This window comes from Gymnogyps californianus, chromosome 5 (genome assembly GCF_018139145.2).
Source record: "Gymnogyps californianus isolate 813 chromosome 5, ASM1813914v2, whole genome shotgun sequence".
NCBI lineage: Eukaryota > Metazoa > Chordata > Aves > Accipitriformes > Cathartidae > Gymnogyps > Gymnogyps californianus.
This window is the reverse complement of record NC_059475.1, coordinates 41,405,580-41,431,869: the sequence shown is the minus strand read 5'-3', so window position 1 is coordinate 41,431,869 and position 26,290 is coordinate 41,405,580. Positions and strand designations below refer to the sequence as shown.

Genomic DNA, 26,290 nt, shown 5'->3' with positions numbered 1-26,290 from the left:
TGTTTACACAATTCTTTATCTCCTACATCAATTAAAATCAGAAGGATCAGGGAAAGTTTGCAGTTCAGGAACAGAAGCGTGTTCCTTTAAGCCTCTTGAGGAAAAGGGCAAATACTCACATTGCTGCCGTGAAACAAGAGGATAGTTTTCTAAACTTCCTTTCAAAATCAGAGGGAGAGATCCTTCCCTCTGCAGTATTTAACGAGGGCAGTACACAGCCATGTACCACAGGTTTTCAAGTATACAACTGCACCTGAAAGGCCAACCTCTCAGCCTCTGCCCTGCCTAGAAACAAGACACAAGGGACCAGCTACCCACAGCACACCTGTAGGAACTGTGCAGCTGGATCTCTTCCACAGACACAGAACAGGGGCCAATTCCCAATACAGAAACTCCCAGATTTTTCTGAAATTCACAGAGGTAAAATCACTCACCTTTAATTTCTCCTCTGCTGCTTGAATACCAAATATATGGTTAAAGCACGGACGCTCTTCAGGAAGCAGACATAGACTAAAAATCCACGCATTTACAGCAAATCTGAGTCTTAGTTTCCAACACAAGGTGGAAAACTCAACATGTTGTACTACACATAGCTGAATCTGAGACATTTGGGGACACAGAAATAATAGATTAATGAGTAGAGAAAACAACAGTGTCAGAGAGTCATTTTCATAACTCTCCGTGCATACCTGCACGTATGTGAGACTTCCGCCAATCAAGTAGAAGCTGCCTGCTGGGGACTTCACAAGGAAACGAAATCTGTAATTCCTCCCTTGCTAATTGAACCTTCACCAAAGCAGGCAGTGCAACATTTCCATCTCAGGTTAGCTTCTACTTCACTTCTAAGGTGAAGGAGAGAAGCATTTTAACAATAACACAGGACTTGGTCTAACTCTATGAGATAAACTCTAACCAAAGACTGTTTTCTGACAACATTCACTAAACCTTCTAAATCAAGCTAATACTGCCATTGAATTAATACGATTTCGTACCTGTGTAGACAACTTCTCCTTTAAAAGAAACCGGGTACAGGTCAGAAATGAGGATACAATGAATGTAGGAACACGGGTCTGCTAAGTATTTTTGAGAGGCAGGGTAGAAAATGTAAATCTGGCATTTATACTCGGCCAGATTATGGGATAATACTATAAAACAGGCTAAAACAGTCATTCTTGTGGTCAAATTTCCAGTAAGGAAAAATGAAGACATGCTTTTATCTGCTTTACCTCTTGCTTCTCTCTCTGGTAAGTTACATGCACAGAACAGGCTCTCTTTCCTTTGTATGTGGCTGCTCCAGATGTTGCAGTTGCAGTAGTGCCAGTTGCAGCTGAAAACAAACTTCTGCCTGTTCAGGCAAAAAAAGGTCACCCTAGTTGTTCTTTAATACAGAAGAATGTCAGCTGTCTCCTTTTTATATTCTCAGTAAGAAATCTAGATCCCTTTTACTCACCATCAGAATAAAGAATAATCCAGGGCCTCCTGTAAGCAGATACATCCACACAAGATTTTTTTGAAACTACTGAATGCAATTGTAGTAGTTTAAAAATGGCATTAATACACCTGCAAATAAAATATACTTATACAAAGCCATCAGAAAGAATCTGGTTGCTAGTCAGAAAATTATGATGCCATGAGGAAAACTAACAACAAAAGGTTATTCTCTTCAATGTGAATACTTCACTGGTATTTCCAGGGGGTTACTTAGCTAATTCTTTCTTTGAATAGTAAATTCCACCCCTCCCAAAAAAATGTTGCTTCCAATTCAACAATAAAAATACATAGTAGCTTTTTTTTGCCCTCCTTTGTATTAAAAAAAAAGGAAAAAAAAAAAAAACCCCAACCAACCCAAAAAACCCACAGAAACTGTTGGGATTGTGGTTTTGGCCAACCATATACATTCCCGAGAACTTTGTCAGGGTGGGAAACTCTCTGATCCTATGTGAAACCAGAAAAGACTTCCTGTAAGCAGGCATTTCTTTTAAAGCTCTTGGTTCTTACGTTGAAAGGGAAAAGGCTGGTGCAAACTGTCTTCAGCACCTCCTCAACAGCCTCCTCACCAAGCATACAACTAGATGGCTGTTATGAGCATTGCAGCACTGGGAATGGAGCGTGTTGGAACACGTCCTCATGTTATAAAAATGCACGCAGAAGCCACTGAAAACACTAGAAGGGAAAAAATCCCCACCATAAATATTTCCTTCGATTCAAAATTTCTAAGCTCTTAAAATTCCCCCCTTTCTTAGCTTCCTACTGATGAGCTAAACTAGTCACACACCCTATTTGCTCATATTGAGCATGCTTTCTAGTAGTCCTTCACGTCAGCTGTACATGCAACACTTATCTGCAAGAAGGCAATTGCTTACATTTTTTTTTGCAAGATAATTCAGAATAGAGAGACATTTATCAGCTAAATGAGTTCAGAACATACTTTTTACTACTGTTCAGTGCAAGAATAGCTGTAGGCTTCCTTAACTAGTACATCAGAAGGAAGGAGACTCATAGAAGTTGTAAGCTATTTTTTTCTTTACATTTCTGAAGAAATTTTGCCATCCTAGGGCTCTGGGCACCTGTCCCATAAATTAATGCACAAAGATAAACAACTGCCTGTAGACATTTGCTTCAGCCCACTCATCCTCAGCAACTTTAGGGAGGGGGGGAAAAAAGTAGGTTTTGTAGCAAGCCCAGAAGTTAACAAACACACATTCTTGTAGTGCAAAGGAGGAGAGGTGAGATCTAAAGCCAAGTACTCCCAAATGAGAATGCCCTGCAGCAGAATCCCTTCTTCCTATTGAGGGAGCTCTAGCTGAGCAGCTCTGCTGTTTCCAGGGAGGGTAAAGGGGGAGAAAAAAAAATAAAGAAAAAAACAAAGAAAAAAAAGGGGTGCATGGGGGGGAAGGGTAACATTTCAGGAAATCAGACTCAACTTATTTACAGATCAGTAGCTTAAAAACACATTTATTACAACCAATGTTTTAAGTAGAATACTGGATGTGGGGCAGTGGTCAAAATCCAAAGGGAGCTACGAGACCCTGCCCCTCAGCTTATGAGAAGCACATGGTCTTGGAGAAAAACAGGAGCATCCAGTTCCTCCCGATACTTTGAATACCAGGATTGGACATAGATGTCTGCAGTCTTTTAGGGTGTTTTCTGGTGTCAAATTGTTTGCTCATTTCCCCGTTGGGTCAGAGCTCAGCTTTGACAGTCACATTACATGCACACCAGTTCACCTCCCTTTTTTGGAGGGGGGGGGGTGGGGGGGGAAGTATCAAGTTTCCTTCAAAGAGGAACTATAGCCATGACTGAGAGGATAATTTGTTCCACAATTCACTTACTCTGCCATGGACAGTCTTCCAAATGATTCCAGCATGATTCATGTCTTCATGTGCTACTTCCACATCTTCACTGAATGAGCTGGGCATTTACTTCATGGTGCCACTATCATGCTACAAAAACACACCTCTGACAGGTAACAGTTCAGCCCTCTCATTTTTCTTAGAAACTACCTTCTTTGAAAAGAAGGGAGAAAACAAAATAATACTTGATAGTACCATGTACAAGCCCGAGGAGAATAGAGCTTGATTTCTACTTCCCCAGAAGTATTTCACCTCAGAGAAGCTTTGTATCCTGGTAAATAAATCTGGCCAGCTATGAAGAGATGTAAAGATGACTTAGAACTGCAAATCGTGGTGGCAATACCACTCAAAACTATTTTATATTAAAAAACAACAAAAGACTCTCGGGGCAGCATGCTTCAGGAACAGGGACGCTGAGGAATAATTTAAAGTTGGTATGTATGTTCCCACTGTTTAGCTGTACCAGTTTTGGTTGAAGGCCACATGCTAACCCACGACCCTCTTTCTGTGGGGCCAAAACTCCACATCGGACATAGAGGACTTGGTGCCCCAAACTCTGCGAGAACAACACTGGCCCTTGAGGTTAGAGAGAAGGGACAGGGAAGAGCCAGCCTTCCCATCTCCTCCTCCCTTTACACTGTCAGTGGAAGGCTTAAAAGCTCCCTACACACAAACCTCTAGCACAGAAATGAAGCCCAGTTGAGGCAAGCATCTTCACCTCACTGATACACTGAGAACTCGTAATATCTATCCTTCACCATTTTTAAACGGTCTCCTAGCTGCTCTTTCCAGCACTCTTTCATTAAAAGCAGGTTACGATACGGAAAAGGATCACCCCGATATCCACCTCCTAGCGATCAGAATCTCCGGACATGGACAAGTGCCACATTGCCCCAAGTCCTGCATACCCAAAATAGCAAATGAGTGCGCACAGACAAGTGCAGACAAAAGGGGACAAAAGAGTATTGACAGACTTTTATAAACTTTACGTGGGACCCAGTATGTTTTACAGGAGACAAGTATTATGATCATGTTATAAATTGTAAGTTTTGACTTCAAGACTAATTAAGTCAGGAAGAAATACTAAGAGAAGAAAGAGTAAAGAAAGCAGTCATCTGTGAAGAGATAAAGAAACTTTTCAACTCTAATACAGTTGAATAAAGGACATAATACATGTGACCACATAGGATAACAAAATCAAACCAACGTTGGAGCTAGACAACTCACAGATAGGATATCAAAATTAGATATATCTGTTTACATTCAGTTTTCAAAACTTAACATCTGAATTGTAAGCAATATTTATCTGTAGCAGGCTGGCCACCCGTTACTATGTTAGAACCACTGTATCACCATCTATTTCTTTACTAAGTTAAAAAAGCATATGTGTATATACATACATATTTCAATAATGAACCATGGACATTTCATTATCTGTATTTTTTTTTGCTACATTCTATGTTTAATAATTTCATTTAAATGTTTTAAGAGGCAGCTGTTCAAAGTACATGATTTTTTTGAGGCAGGTTTCTTGATCTCTTCTTCATTCCCAACTTGCACAGGGTCACTATGACCAAGTAAGGGCAGTCACTGCAGAAACTCAGGTTGCACTGCCAAGTACCGAGGGTGGAACCTTTGAGGGGAGACCACACCGCCTGTAATTTAATAGTGCAGCTTCTTTTTTTCCAGATGCTTCACCAATCCATCGCACTCAGTGTCAATTAACCAAAGAACTTCAACTCGTAACTTACCGCTCCGTACATTTTCTACTTTTAATTCAGTAAAACCCTGCAAGAGCAATTTAGGAGCCCCTGACAATTCTCATCAGTGGCAAAGCTGAGGGAACTGCAGGAAGAGATGAGAACGCTTACTTTGCCTTCCCTTCCCTTCTTCAGTTGTGAAGCAGAAAAATCTGTAAGAACAGATAGATTGGGACACCGTAATTCCGGGGAAAATACAAGCTACAGCTACACTATACAAATCGGTCAGTCACATAAGCAGCCAGAGGTACTCAAGTCAGTGGATCTACCCCTGAAGCACTGACATGCAGTCATGGCTAGAAGCGCCACCACGAGATTCCCTGCCCATCTTTTCTTAACTCAAACAGCTTGTAGGTAGAAGCAACAACGGCCTTTCATTATTTTCACACTCTAAGACTGAAAAACCACAGTTACTGCACTGCAGGCATTCAGTGAAATTATTTAATTCTCCATATTTTCTAAATCACACCAAATAAAGACCAGTAACGGACAAATTATTAGTAATGTAATCAGGTATATTAAACCCTATTCTGTAATGTAAAAGCACCGGAATGTTGGCTAGGCATCAATGACGCTCCATTCAGCAACAAAAATAGCCGGTCTAAACACACATGCGTTGTATTTTATAAGGAAGATGAGAAACATATGGGCAATAGCCATAACATGCACCATCTACACACTTGGGAAAGAAATCGTCAGTAAGAAAAGGAAGGAAGTGTTCACTTTCACTAGCCATGATGACAGACTAAATTCATCCCTTGATTCCATGGAAACTATGAATTAGTTGAAGGATCGAATCTGACACAAGTGAACACTAATGTTACACTTTGGTTCTCTAGGACAGCTATTCATCAGAAACTTGTGGTCTGCTGTAGAGCCTGAACACTGCATTATGCTTCAGATTCAGGAGAGATGTTTTTTGATACAGCGGCCTAAAAAACCTGAGATTTGCACACCTAGTAAGTTATAGGTAAGACACATCCTATTTGAGATTAAAATGCTCCAGTATCTGATAGTGTTAAGATATATAATAAAACCTGAACAGCGTTCAGGTTTGAAGGCTGTCAGGAAGTTTTTGCAGTTATTTCTGCATTGGCCATATGACTCAAAATGCTCTGAAGAAACAAACTAGGCATAGATGTTGCATACACAAGAACTAAAAGCAGTACTATTATCAAAGTTGAATTTATCCCATATAGTTAGCAGAATTATGACCAATAACGTACAACTCTGAAAATTTAAAGCTGACCTCAAACCCCACAGTTTTTACTTCAGGTTTAAAAATTCCATAGGAAAAATAATTTAGAAAGACCCATTCCTTTAGCATGGTAGAAATCTGAAAAACTGATTTCCATAATCACAGCCTTTCCTGCTGAGCAGCTCAATCAGGTGAAAAATGTAAGAGGTCACATGAGCCACAGAATTTCACATGCACTGCACAGTTAAATAGAACATCTTACATTCTGTCCCTTTCGAGGTCTGTTCCCTAGTGCATGCACGTATCCATCTTGGGGGGTGCATTACCTACAGACGAGCCTTCACCATGGTGAGAATCACTTCCAAAATTCAGCAGTTTAAAAGACGTATCAAATGCAAGAAGAGAGACGCCCTCCCCCCCCAAGAATGCCTTAAACACTTGGTGCGCTCAGTTGAGCAAGATCTACTGCTAAATTTCATCTCTGTGTCTGTGAAAGATAGGGTGCTTTTGCCTTTAAAAATTTAGTAGGCAACTAAACTGAACATTATACACAGTAAGCATCTTAGTATTTTATTCGTTGCATCTTTTATACAGAATAAGCTTCACTGATATTTAATTCACTGCAGTATTCTGCTGATGTAGCAACAAAAGATTACATTATAAACAAAGAACAAAATTTTGACTTCAAAATTTTTTTATATATATATGTAATTTTTCCAGTTGACAAACAGCATCACAATTACTGAAAAAAACTGAAATAAGAACGTAAGCTAAGGCCAATTTTTTTAATCTCCAATTGATAGTTTTTCTATATTTATCATAAATATTGGAAGCTAAACTCCAGCAACTAAAAATAAACATATCTATAATTTCCTAGCAACCAGGATTCAAATAATGGAGAAAACATACAACAACAAAAAAGTTTCTTTTCACTTAAGTTGATATCTGCAATCTATTTACACTATATATGTTAAAATTCCACAAGACCATGGAGGGTAAGGAATTTTGAAATAGCCTGTTAAGCATCACTTAAAATGGCACTTTTGTAACTCAGGTCTGGGATTTTAAAATTGCTAAAACATTGAAAGACAATACACTGCAGTATGTCTATACCAATATTACATAGAAAAGACAAACTACTCCATAGAGTGTCACTGAGATGCTCAACCAAAAATAATATACATTTTTATCTTTATCAAGATAGATATTACTGTAAAAATGCTCACATTAAAAAATATAGTTATTATTGTTTGGATTTTCATTAAAACTAGAAGGGACTACATGAGCCAAAGTATGAGGAATTCGTATATAATGACATGCTTCCTCATTTTATAGCACTAATAAAAATAATAATAGAGAAAGCTCTATTATAAATCTTTAATAACGATGGTATAATTTCCTAGTGTCTTTTAAAAACTTTACTATGTGGGTGTATGTGCATGCAAGTCTGTGCACATGTGCTTGTGTACCTAAACACACAAACACATAAAAAACTATCAAAGTGTATATATTACACATACACACATATCCACATTCCTGCATATAACACTTCTATAATGCAAACAGTATGCAGGGACTCTTCCATGTGACAATCAAGTGCCACATGCCATGCTTTCTTATTATTTGTTTTTTTATGTTTTATCCAGTAAATGTAATAACCCTTTCATATTTGGCCAAATATAAGTGTTAAGATTTTTAAAAATCATGAAGTGATTTAGCCATAACATCATACACAAGAAATAAATGATACTGCAAATACTTCTGATCACAAGTTCAACATGAAAGTTCATCATGAAATGGAATGTAAATTATTCTAAAAATTAGTATTCAAAGACTAGTTAAATATTATGGCAAACACCTTGGAATTTGTAGAAAGTTTAAAATGTAATTCACATTAATTACAAAGACCGGAGATACTTTATAGATAGAACTTTTAAATATGGATATGACTGGCATTTATTTTTAAGCTTACTTCTATTAGAAATAGACTTGTTTCCTGTACAGGTGATGCTTTGTCTATACCATATACAGTAGAAAAATAAATTCTTTAGCAACCTAGAAATAGTTTATAAAACTCTTGAAGTTTCATTTTCTTTGCTAAACATGCCAAGATTAGACTGACAACTATAAATAAAAGCTATATAGACAAAAGGTAAAGTAGAACAAGTTAAGAATACTACAATTTACAGGACAGACTTTATTGTACTATTAATTCCTGTGTGCTTTGCAATAGGAATAGGGTTGACTTTTCTTTTTTGTTTATGTTTTCTTAGAAAAGATAATTACTTGCAAGAATATAACACAATATCAAGATAATTTATAATATACATGTACTTCAAACAACAGCCGGGTTTATGGTATCATAGTAATCTAGAATGATAATCCAAGTGAGAATTAGAAGTACAATACCTAGGACATAAGTGGGAAAGGCAATTTTTATTTTCGGAAAATGGAGCAAATCAAACTCTTAAAAGCCTTAATTCTCAAAATGATCTATTTACTATAATACATACAAGACGATCTTAAATCTTGTTATAAGTGAAGATTACAACAGTGACCATCATAAAGCTTTTTTTTTTTTTTTAAACTACACAAAACATTCTAGCAGCTGAATGAGCCAAAACTGTTTTCTTCTTTGCAGACCTAAAAAGGCATATTTTGAGCACGAAAGAAAAAAAGCTGCTATGAAAAGTCTCACAGGTAGTGTTTATCTATGGTCTCCCCTTTGCTACAATTTGTAACCTTCTAAACTTTTTACCACTAACAAAATATTTAACCAAAAGATTTGTTTAAATTAAGCAGCATTCTTTTACAGCAAAATTGGTACCAATGTAAAAGTAAAATAAATGAAAAAAGAGATAATTTAAAAATATGGTGCAAAAAAAAAAATCAGTAATTTGAATTTTTAGTACAACATACTACAGGAAAAAAATATGAATACAAGTTTATGTGATTTTATATATACACACTCCAAAGAGGTTAATTGTCAGTACCCAAAGTATTTATTGCTATGTATTAGCAATGCATTTTTGTATATCTTTAAAGGGTCACATAAAAATAGATTTAAAGAATAGATTAATTGAAGTCCTAGATTAAAACATTGTTTGGTTTAGAGAATTTTACTACAACAAAATTCATGTTTATGTATGAAAAGTTATAACCTTATATGAAAATGTCATGAACTATTTTCTAAACACTACATGTATTCCCAAGTGGGAAAAATTAAAATATCTAAAATATATTAGATTAAGTTTACAAGACCATCAATGATCTTTTAAACATGCAGCTGTTTACAGAATTAACAGTTTTACAAAATGTTTAGTTCAGTAATGGAACATAAAGAAAGAAGTAAGCAACATCAAAATTTTTGTACAATATTTGAAACTCACTTTTACAACAAGCATGTCCTTGGTATTGTGCTGTAAGAAATAATAAGCAAGTTCACCCACCCTTAACAAACTGTCCACAGGTTTACTTACAAGTAAAGATGGATGGTGAAGGATTGTAAAATTCTCAACAGTGCATTTTGCATTCTTCCATAAACCATCCTAAGCATACCATCACATAAGTAGCCAGGAGATTACAAAATAAACTATAGCTGGGCTTTAGTTGTTTACACAGGATGCTTGAATGTGAATAAAACTGCCAAAAATAGCATGTTAAATAACAAAACCAGCCATAAAGCAGGCTGTAAGCATTGAATGTTTCATAAATGTAATTTTTTAAATCATAAAATTTCTATAGAAAAATTTTATTCACAATATACTGTGACAAACCGTCACAGGAATGATATAGTGATTGCAATAAGGTATCATGCAGCAGCAGCTTTGTACTTTATAGCTATTTTTGCTTTTAAAAATTAAACCTCTCCAGTCATGCTTATCACACAGTTTTTATCTGCAGTGTGTACAAATGAGGAACACAGTACGGGATATAACAAAAAGATGTCCAATCAGCTGGATGGGAATTATTTTTCATAAATATGAAGTACATTACTGTATCCTGAAACATGCATGTCTATAGCTTGACTTTACTGTCCAGTGCCAGGCTGCCTGCAATCATCTTCTATTTATATAATACCAAGAGGGTCTGCTGGTAGTTGTGACTGTATCAGCTGAGGCTGCAGTGGTGGTGGTAACTGAAGAGGTACCATTGGTTCCACCATCTGCACTGCGTTGGAAGGCGGCGGCTGACATGCCACTGGGTTAGGTGCTTCTACAATCTCTCCGTTGTAAAAGAAAAATTGACACTGTTGAATGAAGGTCTCTATAACCAACTGGTGGATTTTGGTAGTAGAAAGAAACTCTCTGTTTTCAAAATCAGGTCTCATCAAAGTAGGCCAGAAACAAATCGATAAGTTATCAGCAGTCATAAAGTTGGTTTTATATTGCTGACTAACCCTGAAATGAGAATGACATGCACAGAATGAATAAAAACCGGTATGCAATCAACTACAAATATTTTCATAGCTCTCTAACTGTAAGCATTATTATTAAACAATCTCAAGATTTTTGTTACTTTCCTCCAGCTATCCATTAAAACAATCATTCTTAGTCTTTTTAAGCGGTTATGCAGAAGAAAATTTAGAAACCATGACTTTTCCAGATTTGGACAGCTAACAAATATAAATCTGGTTAAGCTTTTAATCAGGAAAGAAAGTCAACATTCCAGCAACATTTTGAAGTGACAATAATAAACTAACTTTAAATTTCTCAACCAGCTACAGGATTTCATAAAATTTCATCCATTAAAACGTCTAGAAGAAAAATGACAGAAATGGCTTCTTCCTGTAGGACAGTCAGATATTAACTAACATCTATGGCACTCAAAGAAAAAGGCATCACATTAGATTACATGTTAAAAATAAACACAAAACCAAAAATATCAAGTGTTGATTAAAGCACATCTTTGCAGGTTTTTTCACACTGGCCAGCAACAGAATTTGGCCAAGCTGTAACGAACATCATCAGTGGAAATTTCACTAATATCAACATTAATTTTGTTTTATTTTTCAATGTGTAATGCAAAGGTTTCCAACTGGGTTTCTCTTCCTAGAAGTTTCCTGCTTTTAAGCAGGGGCTGAAACAGGTTCTTCAATTACAATACTATTACAAGAAAAAAAAACAACAAAAAACAACACACCATCCTGTTACCAAATTTATCATCTACAATTAAATGCCTCCTCAGAAAAAACACATTGCTTTTCATAGTAATAGGCTAGAAAGAGCCAGGACATTTTGTTTTCTAAAAATACTCTGCATTCTAAAGTAACATCACAATTTTATCTAGAAGTAATTAGTGAGAGATACATGAAAAATTGTGTGCTAATAAATCTGACAAACATCTAAGATATTCATTCAGCTGGGAACATGCAATTCCTATATTACAGTAGATAGCACAAAGGTAACTGAGCTACAGTTGTCCTGCAGAAATAGATGGAAAATAAAACTTCAGCAACTTGTCAGTTACAATTTTGATGATTAACAAGAGCAGACTGCAAGAATTTCTGACAGCTGGCTGTAGTCCACAGATTCAAAAGCTGTGAAAACCATAGTAAACACTAGAATTAATGCTATAAGAAAATATTTTCACTCATTTACAATGCATGTATAGTGGTAACTGTAAAGGGTAGGCTTTCATTTTAGCATGCGCATTACTTATTCCAAATAGTGTGAGGGTACACAAATATTGTCCCTCAATCTGTTTTGAATAAGTTTGGTCCACAGGATATTTGGATCCTATTTCTGAGTGACAATAATATTCATAATCTCTTTCCTAAAAGAATTACATTTTAACTTCATTTAAGAATTAAAGAACCCCAAAATATAAATGTAAGCTTACATTTTGCTTAGCATTTTTATTAAAGAGTTTTCTTCCTATACTGAATTCTTCTATGTATAAATTCCTCCTAGACTATACTCTAGAGATAGAACAATGAGTGAGACTTACCAAGAATTAAATAAAATTTAAGTGTAAGACATTGTGATGGGACAACGAATCTGTCAGAGTTTTGAATCAGAACTGCCTGTACCTTTCCCCTAAAATGAGTACAAAGAAAAACACCAAGAGGGATTTCAAACTCTGTAACGGTGTTCCATTAGAGAACAAACTACAACAAAGTAAGTTATAAACTGGGGAAAAAATAGCATCTACTATGTAATAAAACTGAAATAAAAGCCAGATCATCTATTTTGCAGACTGCTTTTTTCCTGTCACTTTTGTTCTGAATTTAAAAATCTTTCAAGGGGCTCCTTCAGTTGTATAGGCTAAAATGTATACCCTCTACATCCTTAAGCACCTCTAGGATTTGATTATGTGTTTGGTCTTCTCATGCACTCTTTTTTCCTCCTTGTCATGAGTTCACTGCTTGCTGTCTCTCTCATATTGTTTCTTAAATCTACTCTGATCTAGGTGTAGACTGCTGCTGCTGTGGACAACAGGTGAAGTTTAATTCTTCCCCTCTTCCTTCTCCCTCTCCACCAACCTTCTGGCATCAGACCACAGAGTGGCCACAGGGTGTCTGAGATCAGCTACTGTATTCTACAGAAAATTATTTCCCCTATTTCTGTTTTCCTTTAGAACATGCTGCAGCTGCATAATCATTAGATCCAATAAATGAAGCAGTAGGAACCTATGGCTAGAAGCAAGAAAAGGAGAAGAGCATTGCACCTCTTTCCCAGTTGCAGCTCACAACTAGCTTAAACATAACGAACAATCAACTTTATTCTCTCCTCTGTTTAAACTTTACCTCCGTCCTTTCTAAGGGTAAACAAAAACCTACCAACCTGTATGCCATCTCCTACCACGCTTTCCCAAACTACTTCAGAATCTTCTTGTAAGTGCTTAGCAAATGTCTATTCACCTTCTTTTATGTTCACTCAAAATGAAAAATGAAGAGTCTCTTTCTGTTGATCCTGCCACCTTCCTCCACTGCAAACTCTTCAGGAACTTCAGGCTGTAAACTCACTCTATGATCAGACTTTAAAAGCTGTACACCTATGTTTTCGCAGACTTCAGAAGCATATTATGCCATATTAGCCCTTATGTATAAAGGGAGTCATTATCAAAGAACAAACATAAAACACAACCGATATAAAAAAAGCCAGTGTCAATCCAACACTGTCCTGTTTCAACTCCATCTTTAAAAGTCACTTCTGCTTACAGCTAATCAACCACAATTAGATAGCTAGTATGCTCTTAGAGGTGCTTATCACACTAAAGAAAAATTCATCTCACTGTTGCCATTTATTATATTCTCATGGTTATTGGTCTTTTGTATTTCAATAGCAAACTCATCTGGATACTACTTGTATTTTTTGTTTCAATAACCAAGTCCTATGCTTGTGGAGACACCAAAATAGTATCAATCACCAACCACTATTATCTATACAACACCACATTTCTTACTCTAATGACATACGATGTAAAAACAAAGCATTTAAAACATCAGTTTGTGATGAGAACTCTTCCATCATGTAGAAGAATGTTTTACCTCTTTTAACGAACAATTCATTTGATGAACAACATTCCGATTTTAATTATATACTAGCAGTAATTTATCACAAGTTAATCTCTTAAAAATAAATATAGACTGTAAAGAATTCAGTTACAAGTTCCCTTTAAGATCCTGTATCCACCTATATCTACCTCTCTATATATGCAATTGCTTACGCTCAAGCAGTTTTCTTGTTGAATGGAACGCAACTGCCTGACACTGCAAATGAGACAAAAAATGACAGCCTTTCTTACTTAAGAAAAGATTATTTTGTTACTAGCCACCTGCAATGTAAATAAGTAATCATTAAAAGAAAGAGAGTGGACTGGAGAGCAAAGGCCAGTGTACATCACTTATGTTCTCCAGTAAGTTCCGTGATTAATATATTTCATTTGTCTGTAAATATGCATGCATTAGAAACTATTCAGGATTTTTTAAAATTATATTTAGCTCTTTTACGTGCAGCAATCCAGGTACTTGACACTGCACATTCAGCTGTGCTATGCAAATAGCTAACCAGCTGCAGACTTTTGACAATTCAGAGATTGCCACCCTTCCACGAAAATTTCTATCAGGTCCATTAAGAACTATTGAAACATTTCAGGTAACTAATAACTGTGTCAAGTTTGAGATTTTTTTTTTTTAACTTCAGATACATGCAAGCACATCTTACAATTCTGTAATATGTAAATGCATGGAGTAATTATATCCATTGATATAATTTTATCTATTTTAGGGCTGAATTTATATTTGGCAAGACTGCAATGGAAAAATTGATCCATTTCCCTGCAAAGGAAAATGGATAACCTTATAAAGCTTTAGCAAGTCGTATATGTGATGGAGAGAAGTGTAAAAGTAGGTGCCTAAATTCTGAAGTTTCTCATAGATTCAGTGAAAAGAGAGGACTCCTTCCAAACTGCAACAGAGAGCACCTACATTCTCTGTTGACTAAATAGGGAAGTTAAAAGGTCTCATTTCTGCCCCCATATTACATGCCCAGTTAGATCGTTACAAACACCTGCAAAAACACAAACAGACACACTAGTCCAGAACAATTTAACAACTTAAATGTCATGAAAAGCTTATTGGTGTATATACACAAAATTGTCTGGCTGGAAAGCACCACTGCAGAGAAGGATCTGAAAGTCCTGGTGGACAACAAATTGAACACGAGCCAGCAACGTGCCCCTGTGGCAAAGGCGGCCAACGGCATCCTAGGTTGCATTAGCAGTGCTGCCAGCAGGTTTAGGGAGGTGATCTTTCCCCTCTATTAGGCACTGCAAAGGTCACATCTGGAGTACGGGGTCCAGCTCTGGGCTTTCCAGCACAACAGACACATGGACGTACTGGAGGGAGCCCAATGAAGGGACACAAAGATCATTAAGAGACCGAGGATCTCTCAAATGAGGAAAGGCTGAGAAAGTTGGGACTGCTTAGCCTGGAAAAGCTCAGGGGAAGTCTTATCATTGGTTTTAAATATCCAATAGGAGGGTGTAAAGAAGATGGATTGAGACTCTTCTGAGTGGTGTCCAGTGACAGGACAAAAAGCAACAGGCACAAACACACACAGGAAATTCTGGCTAGGCGTAAGAAAACACTTTTTTACTGTGAGGGTGACTGAGCACTAGCACAGGTTGCCCAGAGAGATTGTGGACTCTCCCTCCTTGGAGATACCGAAAACCCAACTGGACACTGTCCTAGGCAATCTGTTCTAGTTGACTCTGCCAAAACCATGGGGTTGGACTAAACTAATTTTAATAGCTACTTGGGGGGGGGGGGGGGGGGGGGGGGGGGGGGGGGGGGGGGGGGGGGGGGGGGGAGGGGAGAAAAAAGGAAAAAGGAAAAGGGGAAAAAAAAAAAAAGAGATCTGTAACTGTGGTGCATAGTTATTCTTTCAAGCTCTTTTGTTGTGTACACCAATCATTCTTACAACTGTATAGTAGCAGTGATGCCAGACATTTATACATCAATAAAATCTGAGAACAGAATATACAGACCTTTTCTAATCAACCTCTAGCTCCTAGTTTTATTTTCCACATTTATACTAACAGATGAGCAATGCAGCATGAAATTTTCAATTCTAGTAGTCAATTCGTTGTTACTAACACAATCTTTTTTGCAATTGTTACAACTTAAACAAAATTTTAGTAGAAAAATACTAAACCTGTTTAGATGCGTTATTACATATTTGAAGACATCATAGTTCACTGGGTGGAATTTCTTCACAATTTCTTTTAACTCGTGTAGCCGTTCTGTCTTATCCATGATTTCTACAGAAATAAGTGATATTTTCTGACACATCTAGAAAGACATACTGAATAAAGTGTTGCTAAGTCTTTTTCCTAGTATAACGGTACAGATAAGATACCCACAGAGAAATATCAAGTGAGAAAATATTTGCTAAAATTCCTATCTGCATATACTATTGCATAGAATAACTTTTTTATTATAGAGGTAACTATCTAAACACAAAAATATTTTTCTATATTTAAGCAGAATTACTTACCTGTGTTTAACAGCAAAGAATCACTTGATTAGCTCATTGTTGGCTTGTAGAATGATAACTAACAATGTGACAGGGTCATTTCTTTTTACATTTTTCCTCTGCTTGCAAAATATTATGACTTAGATATATCTATAAGATTTATTTGGACTGAAGTTTCATAAAACTTTGGGGGAAGGAAGACATTCACATGAACTTAAAATATCTTGAGGTTATCAGTTATTCAAATAATTAAAAAAATTATGAGCGAGCTTGGTGCAGCTATTTTAAATATACTGTTGAAAGGAGAACAGGGATTTTCACAGGCCCAAGGGACATTATTTATGCTTCAAAGAGGAAATAAGCAACATGCAAAAAAGGACTATGGAATAAAATAACAATTTTTAAAAAGAAAACAACTAGTGCTGCTGCTAAAACACTTGTGGAAAATACCACTAAAATATTGTAGAACCATATATTCTGCAGAATATACTTCCATTCCATGATGATTAATATCATAAAAAGGAATACAAGCTCACCTCTATTACTTGACTGCATTGCTAAAAATAAATTTGATGTACCCTAGTACTACAGAAATAATGTTAAACATGCTCCAATATATCCCAAATAGAAATTTAAAGCAGTATTAATGGCATTTTAAAACAGTAAGTCCACTTATATTCTAAGCTATTGCATGTTTTGACTGAACTTTAACTGATATACTTTTAAGAAAAAATGAAGCCTAACTAATTACATTAAACAAGCAATTTACCTGAAAAGTATAGCAGAAATACCACAAATAGGTATCTACAGATATCGTCCAAACCCACAAAATTTCTAATGGGCTATACATTAATCAAGTCCAGGCCCAAGTCTTAGGTTTACACTAGTGTTTTCAAGTTTTGAACACAAAAGCATTAAGAATACTGTATGTCACAGTTGTATCCTGCAAAAATGTGTAGCAGACTTTTTGTGAAACAGCTTGCTGCCAATACAAGAGAGATACTCTTTAAAAGAGGGGAACAATGTAGTCATTTCACTGTGAAGTGTCTGAAAAATGTTTGTAAGGCAAACAAAATAAAGCATTTCATCTTATAAGCACTTCAAAAACAACTTGAAAAATCCAAAAGAGAATTACCATAATATTCCATAGATGTGTCTGATTTCTAAAGCCTACTTTGAATGTAAGACTTTACGAATTCAAGGGTTTTTTTCCCCTGTTAACAACTGCAATACAGTTCCAAGAGCTTTCATCATATGCAGCACTAATACAGAATGGAAAAAAAAGTAGATTTCTCCAATTAAATTTTCTAGGAAAAGGAGAAATAATAAGCCACAACTTATTTAGAAAAAATAACGTATTACGTTTATTTCATCATATAGTTCTGTTAATTTTAACGAACATAAAAAAATGTACGTGTCTAAGCAATTTAAAAAAATACTTCAGTGCAGCTAGTCCTTTCAACTTACAATGAAGTAAAAATTGCAATAAGGGCAATCAATATAACGTAATTAGATCAAGACAAGATTGTTTGTTACTTACTTGATGTTTCTAACAACTCTTGATGCAAAGAGTAAGGAATTAATGGATCTGGCAGATCTGCAAAAAAAGCTTTAAGAGCCCCAGCCACTGCATTTACTGTTACTCCCATAGACTCTAGACTGATATTATGATCTGTAAAACAAAATTAAACAGCTGTGTAAGTAAAACCTACAGCTATCATTTCTCATAGTATTTTATGAAAACAAGAATTTATTCAAAACACTGAAAATGTTGCCAAACATTTGTTAAAAAAATGCACAAAAAGGTGAACTTATGAATAAGCTGCCATCACTTTGACCCACATGAAATCGAATATAAGAAAATCTGACAGTATAAGAAAACAGTAGATCAGAAAAATAAAGTTGTCTAATTCTGCATGCAGACTTAAATGCTTTTCTATTTGCCATTGACTGGCTTCTGACTAATCAATTTTGCCCAATAATAAGTTTTAAATTCTGTTTCCCAAAATTTTGTTAAAAACTGGTACAGGGCACATCAATTTGCAGAATTCATGTGACTGTGCTCATGTGACCACATGAAGCCTTTTAAAAAAGGACAACAAAACATACCAGTGACTGCACATGGCCATATAATCTACTGCTAGATTCCCAAATAACAGAAGCTTTATGTTTTATAACTAGAGAAATTTTTTTAACTGAAATTTATAAAGTCATGCTACATAATTTTTAAACAAAGGCTAGAAGTGGAACCACTGTAAGCTGCAGAACTTCAAGTATTTAAAAACTGAAATTTTGAAAATGCTAAGTTTACTTTTCAAAAGTCCACTCCACCTGAAACTCTGGAACATCCTTTAATAAGGTGACTGAAGAAAATCTAGCATTATACTCAGATTATCTGAAACAGCATAGTGAAGCATAAAAAACTAGTACATTTATTTTCCTTATCATCTAGGAGCAATTTTACTATTTTTCACAGGCTCAACTTCATAATTAATATCCAAGAACTTTTAAGAAGTGTTTTCATTTTGAAATATCAACTGAGATCATAAATTAAATGAGAAAATAGAAGGAAAAAAATAATGCTGACCCTGTCTTTTACCACATCAAAGTGAACAGCATAATCTACCAATCCTATTCCAGTATATTCTAGCATACGAAAGGCTGTATTAGAAATTTATTATCAAGATTTAATTGTTAATCCATATTATTCAAGAGACCTTTCAATATAATAAGTATCAAGAAGTGCTACATTTGGGGGTGGATAAGAGGGGGAAGTGAATGCCTTAATGCCTAGGACTGATGAACTATTAGCAGCTAGGACTGCATTTAAACTCTTTTAAACACTAGAATACCACCTAGAAAATATTTTAACAGCACTTAAAGCCAGCTGCAACAAGATTCTATCCCATCTTTGGTTTATACACAGCTCCATTGGTAATAACCTGGACTATACTAATGGAGGCTACCAGAGCATTAAGTACTCAGTGCTATGGAAGTCAGTTTGAAAGTGCAACGCTTTTATATTGCACTATGATAAATCCATAGAGAATTCAAGTTCTGTTTCGGCTTTAAATAATAAAATCTGTCATTACCTTGATCAAACTGTTTCTGAATGTTGTCTTGATCTGTTTTATTCCCACTAACACGGTACAGGCCTTCAGTACATAATCCTTAGAAGGGGAGGAAAAAAAAAAAATATTCAAAAACAAGTTTATATACTATAGAGCAAAACAGAGCCAGTCATAATTACTAATTCAGAAACCAAAAGTAGGAATACAAATCTTAAGTGCCTAAAAAGTAGTATGTTAACCATTACAGTGCTATAGGACTACCAAAAGACAAAATACCAGTTGTCTATTGAGTCTACTATTCCATTTAATATGAATCAGAGGAAACCACGCTGTAGGATAACAAGAACCTGACTGCAGGCACTTGTGGAATAATTTATCCAAAATGATTCTCTTCCTGATCTCTACTAGACTGTTGTTATTTGCATCTTTTTTTTAATCATCAAAAATCTTAATTCTGGGGTTTGGTACCCACAGAATTTACGTTTTTAAAAACTCTCTTCACAATTTGGGCTTAAAAACTTACTACGGCAAGCAATAACACACTAATAAAATACTCTGCAGAAAAATTAAGCATTTGTAATTGATTCCTGATTTTTTAATTTCATGGTGTAACACACTCCTGTATGAGACAAGGACGTAATCTTCTAATACACTTTCCCTTTTACGATTTATTTTTTATAAACTTTGCATCCATTTCTCCTCACTTCTAAGGTAAATTATCACATCATTTACAAGTCTTTCTTTAAGGGGTGGGGGAAGAGGGGAAAAGGAGAAGGGTGTTAGGAAGCAGAGGTTCTCCAGGCTTCTCATTTATTACTTTGTTTTACTATGCGTTATGGAGTCGTCATAATTACAGCAGCCATTCTAGGTAAACAACATTAAAAAATACACCTTTATTATGTGCGTGCGCATACACACACACACTTGTTCACTCCACTCCAGTGATTATGCTTCCTACCACGTTGCTATCTTTTTTGCCCACAGCTACTCACTGAATGAAAGCGTCCATCCTACTAATCACACCATTACCCAAGATCTTTTTCTTTGTTAATTTAGAACCCATTAAGGAATACAAGCAGTTCATAGTTCCACAATTCTCCAAGTTACCTTTATGGGTGCCAAATTACCTATATGCTAGATATCCGTAACAGTACATGGTTCTATTTAAAAATTCACAAGTTCTAGAGCTTTATGAAATCTCTTGGCTTTTTACCATCACAGCCCAGTAACTGAACGCATTTTAGACTATCAGATCAATACATAACTCCTCTGTCACACCACAGTCACCCAGTGTGCCTTTTAAGTTACCAAGAAATACTAGGAATCCTGTTACAATGCTCAAAGTACAGCAAGCACTTAACTGCTTCATATTGCTGGGAAATTTATACCAATTAATTTGATATCAACTCTTCTAACTCAATTCTTCCTTCTTAATGCCTCGACAATTCACATGTCTCTTTACTGGCTCCATCAAGGCTATTTTAGTAAGCTTTTCTTCAAAAAACTTTTATACCTACCATTTAGCTTTCCAAATCCATAGCCAAGAGTTTTCTCTTGTAAATATACACCTAAACAGTCCTTTCACAAAAACTGAGCCTCATTCACTGATGTCCTCAAAAAGCACCAGGAGGTATAGTTTGGTGGCAAAAAGTGGTTTCAATGATTCAATGGTTTCCACAGCTGGAAGGGGTTTCAAACCTGTCTTCAAAAGAACACCCCGAATGTGCTACATGCTATCACAGACAGAAACTCTTTGCATTCCTCTTCCAGAAGTTGTAAATAAAGAAATGCAAAAAATCACTGGTAGATAAGAACAAGCTAGGATCGAGATTCTCTTTGTTTAGTATGGGAGAATTCTCAGTTGGAGACCCTACAGCCCCAGGGTATTCTGTGTTTTATCCAATTACTATTCAATTTCTTTCTGCACAAAAGGAATTGAATGTGCTGCAATTGCATTTTCTGAGAAGTCTGATCCAGTCACTGTTTAGCAGGAGTGTTTAAACCTTGAATACTTGAACTGGGCTGCTCTGGAGACAGAGATGCTTTATTGCAGTATGTCGGCTTTTTTTTTTTTTTCCCCCCTATTGCATCATGTAGTAGACACCTCTTTGCTCAGACCAGTACAGCTCTGAGAAACATAAAAAGACAGTTTACAGTACTTCAGAAAATTTTCAGGCTAAACAAGGAGATGCTTACTGAATTTAGGCATCTTCCAAAAATAACTAAGTGCTGCAATTCTGGATTAAGCTAACTAAATTTATCTTTTCAATTCCTCAAGCAAAAATAATTTTTCTTGCTTGTATTTTCTAGAAAGTAACACTTCATAAAACAGTTGGTCAACTGTCATTATACTGTTTCTCCAAGGCACACAAGGAGACAAGTTTAATCTGTTTGTGTGCATACACACAGCTAGAAGTCTGAAAGTATAATTTTTAAGTAAAGCTTCAATTCTCTCTGCTGTTTTTTATTATCCAACCAGGTCTCTGCAATGCTTGTTACATCAAGATCTTCATCAAGTATAAGACACTCTAGTTCACTAGTTTTAGCTTTTAAACTTCTTGCGTTTCTATATATATATCCATATTGACAGAGAGCACGCAACATTTCTTTTTTCTTGATGGCTTTTTAAAAATTCAGTTCCTTCATCTGCAAGCCCGTTGATTTTTTCAGAATGCTTATCTATGTTCTTATCCTGCTTCCCTTCTGGTCCAGCTGTAATTTTCAAGATATCCTTACTGGACACAATGGCTGTTGTAATATTATACATCAGAATCATCTGATTTATTTGCTTCTCTGTCCTGCTAGCTTTACTACACCTTTAGGTTTAAAGAATTAAATCCTCCTTATTTCACATCACAATAGCCTATATTTACTTCAAGACAGAGCTCATCTCCTTTGTCTAGACTATTTGTTTCTCAAAGTACCTCCTAGTGCCTAATAAATTCTCTTCTTGCGCCTTCTTTTGTGCTGCCAGTTGCGATCAGGGTTCCATCCCATCTAACTGGAACTTCACATGGGGTTCAAAGCATTTCAAAGAAAATGAGCAAGGCGGATATGCACCTATATGCATACTTAGTTTGTAGGACACTTCCATTCTTAGGCACCAATATATTTCACAACTCTTGGTTCCTCCATAGAATGTACTAACTTCAGCACAAAGGCAGACCAAAGTCTACCTGGTACAATATCCAGTTTCCACACCAGTAAGTAGTATATGCTTGACGAGAGAGGTAGGAAGAGCAGGAGGAAAAAAAAACCAGTAATTTTTCGGTGGCATATCCTCCCAGCTTCCTGCAGATGGTAGCTTCCACAGGCTTTTGCATAAGGTGTTGTAATAGCCACTTGGGGATTTATCCTCCACTAATTCATCCAAACCCCTTTAAGTCATTTACTTATGGTCTTTACAACAACTCACAGCAAATGCAATTTTGTAATTCAGGAATATACATCATGAAAGCACACTGGGTTTATGCTCAGTACCTGAAGTTTTAATGAAATCTTTTTTTCTTGATTAACAAGAAGCAGTAACTTCTCTACTCTTTTCCAGCACCAGTTTTTTAAATGTGTATCATTTCCCTTCCTCAGAAATTTTCTAGCTCATCAATTCAGTCCCTCTTTATCCAGGAGTTACTATTATTGTCATATGCAGTATCTTTTCCAATTCTTTTCTACTCTAAGACAGACTGACCCATATTGTAACCAGTATTCAAACTGTGTGCAAACCATGGAATTACATAATAGCAAGATTTTTCCCCATATCACTCACTCTCATAATTCTTTTAACTCTTTTTGCTTGCTTGATAGCAAGTACTGAGAGTTGAAGTTTCAGACAGCTGTCTATGACGATTTTAAAGCCTCTTCCTGAGTTACAACAGCTATACTAATATTTAGCCTGCTGAAAAGTCACACAGCATCTGCCAACTTGACATCCGTAGCCAGGTTCCACTACCACTGTTCTGTCTAAATTTCTGAATACATGCCACCTAATCACAACAAGTCTGTCTCTCCCCAGTTTAATTCCTTCCCCTACAGTGACAAACTGAACTTTTCAGGAATCACTCTCCACTACAATAGGTGAGACTATCATTCCCACACTTACCCTTGTAAATTTTGTGATCTATATCATTCTATAATTTTATTCCACAGATTGACCTGCTGTACCTCTTCTCAACCCCTATGCTACCCAGACTACACAAGACTAAAGGAACCACCACCCTACTGATCCAGAATGGTAATTTCTACATACACCTAGAATATATATAATTACAGAGCAAAGAATCCAAACTCTTTTCAGGTAAGAGTCTAGCACTAAATTTACTTACATAAAATACATTTTAAATTCTACATTTAATGTGTTATCTGTGCATATCAACACTGGCATTAAAAGATCCACTGAAAACCAGAACCAAAAAAGTGTCTTATTGCTTCTTGTAATAAAATAATTTATAGAATATTGAAATGTTCAATAAAAAGTAAGCAGTGTAAGAAAATAAGCAGTACTTTTAGAAGGACTCAAAAAAAGGAAGCTCTCATCCAATGCTGAATTAACATTTCTGTAATTTACATTAACCAATTATTAAACAAGCTCTCAATCATTTTATGAAGTGTCGCTCAATCACATATTTTATGGCCTGTTCATTTTGAAAAAAGAATAAAAGACTTCAATTAATATGACATGACAAACATGCCTAGGAAAAGGTAGGTGCATTCTTTACTTCATTCAAAATGGGTGACATCTGAAGATACTCTAATTTTCCAGGCATATGAGCTGTTTGGTCACTTTGGGCCTGCAAAAAGCTAGGGGAATAAGAGGAGCAGCATAAGTACCGTAAGTACTCTGCAAAAGATATTGACATCTTGGTCCTATCTGCATTGTTTAGGAATTCTTTACATAATTCCCATGATGTTTCCTTTGAAGAGACACCTTAATTAGCAATACAGCTCAAGTGCATAACATGTGTTTATGAATATTTCAAAACATATTTGTTTACAGTTTTCAGCGATTCTCACACAATAATAAATTAACGCATGTGCTCCTCCTCCTCCTCCATCCGTCTGGTAGTCAGTCTTCCATCAGGAGAAACAACTGATGCCTGTTTTCCCCTCCTCTCGAGTTTGGACAAGGTTTCCTCCCTGTTGATTAATTCCAAAGTTGCAAAACACAAACTGGTGTACAGTTTCCTAACTACTGAAACCTATTCTATGCCAATTTTGAAGTGATCACACAAGGGATCCTCAGGAGGTCATCTAGTCCCAAAGAAAGGTCAACGCTGAATTCAGATTGGGTTGCTTACCTAAGTCTGATCTTGAATATCTCCAAGGACAGAGAGCCCACAATCTCTTTGGGCAACCTGAACCACTGCTTATAATCCTCAGAGCGAGAGTTTTTCCTTTCTTTCCAGTTAGAACCTCATATTTTAACGATCATTGTCTCTAATCTCCCTGCCACGTACATCAGTACTTTAGCCTGGCTGCACCTTCTCAGTAACCTCCTCATAGGTATGGGAAGCCACTTTTGGGTATCTCCTCAGCCTTTCCCTCTCCAAGCTGAACAAACCCACAGGTAGGAGCTCCAGCCCTGACCTTCTTCTGCTAGACTCAATCAAGTTTGTCAATACCTTTCTTGTAGTATTTCAGATGAGGTCTAACAAGTGCAGAATGAAAATGAATAATCACTTCTGTTGCTGTAGTGCCTACCCTTCTGTTGGGACAGGTCAATACAGAAGGCATCGTTAGCAGGATGCACTACTGACTCATGCTTAGCCTATTCTCCACCACGACCCTCAAATCCTTTTCAGCAGCACTGCTATCCAGCCAGTCAAGTCCTCACTGTGTACCACTGCAGGGGTTTAGTCCTTGCAATTCTAGTCGCAGGACTTGGCATTTGTCCTCGCTGAATTCCATCAGGTTCCTGTTGTCCCATTCCCCCAGCTTGTCTACATTCCCCTGAACAGAAGCCCCGGCCTAGAATATATTAACCACACCACCCACTCTAGGATCACTCACAAACTTGATGAGGGTACAAAATGTACTGTAGGGCTATTTAACTCTATTGTTACTGTATCTATCCAGAATCAAGAGTAACAGAATCATGGCCTATGCATTTTTTCGCTAAACAACGGGCAGTTGAGTCAACTTAACTCATCATTATGACTGAAAAAGATGGTCTCTCTGCCTCATCAATCACTGTTTCTGTCCTTTCCCTTGCTCCTAGCTCCATAGTCCTGCTCCCTGCCTTGCACTTCGTTTGACACATATTTGACCCTTAACTTACCAGCTGTAATACTGAACAGCAGGACCTTGTCCATTTTTACTGATGTAGCTTTCGAAGACAGTGAACTCCACTGATTCAGAGCCATCTGACAAGAGCCCCAAATGAAAAGTGGCAGAAGCATACAGCAGCAGAGGATCTTACTAGCTGTTACACTGTTTCTCATGAAACTATCCTAAAATGCTGAGTCTCATACACCAGGCCAATGGGGATGGCCACTCTTGTCCTGTTCTGTTCTCTCCATCCAACAGCACAGACTCCTAAAAGCCTCTAGCTCTCCCAAGCCCTTTGAATAAAAGGGGAGATAATCCATCTTGAATTTCTGGATTTTGCAGCCACTATGAATATATTTCAATGATTTGCCAGCCTTTTTACTTCAAGATGCACTGCTGACTCATTTTCTTTGCTATTTCTACCCGATCCTCATTCTCTGGAGACAAACTTTGCATTATCTATACTTTCAATGTCAAAATCTGGCCTCATGGCAGATTCAGTGTAAAAGACCTGGGTATAACTTAGGTGAGAGGGAAATTCACAGAAAGCAATATTCTTTTACTCAAATTACATCCAAAATCATAAATTTAACAGCATTACAGAAAGGTATAAATATCAAAAGCAGTAATTATTGTACATATACCAAGTACACAATTTTTAATC

At 36.4% G+C, this 26,290-nt stretch overlaps 1 protein-coding gene across 2 annotated transcripts in view; it reads right to left on the bottom strand.

Annotated features, from left to right (window-relative positions):
• Positions 1–9,588: 9,588 nt before the first annotated feature.
• ARHGAP5 (Rho GTPase activating protein 5) overlaps positions 9,589–26,290 on the bottom strand; it is a 49,749-nt gene continuing 33,047 nt past the window's right edge. For both annotated transcript variants that reach the window (XM_050897130.1, XM_050897131.1), the window contains 4 exons: positions 19,384–19,461; positions 17,832–17,963; positions 15,971–16,076; positions 9,589–10,711 (listed from right to left, as the gene is read on the bottom strand). In XM_050897130.1, the coding sequence (XP_050753087.1) occupies positions 10,381–10,711; positions 15,971–16,076; positions 17,832–17,963; positions 19,384–19,461 (647 nt within the window). In that variant the 3' untranslated portion in view covers positions 9,589–10,380. The remainder of the gene's footprint in view (positions 10,712–15,970; positions 16,077–17,831; positions 17,964–19,383; positions 19,462–26,290) is intronic.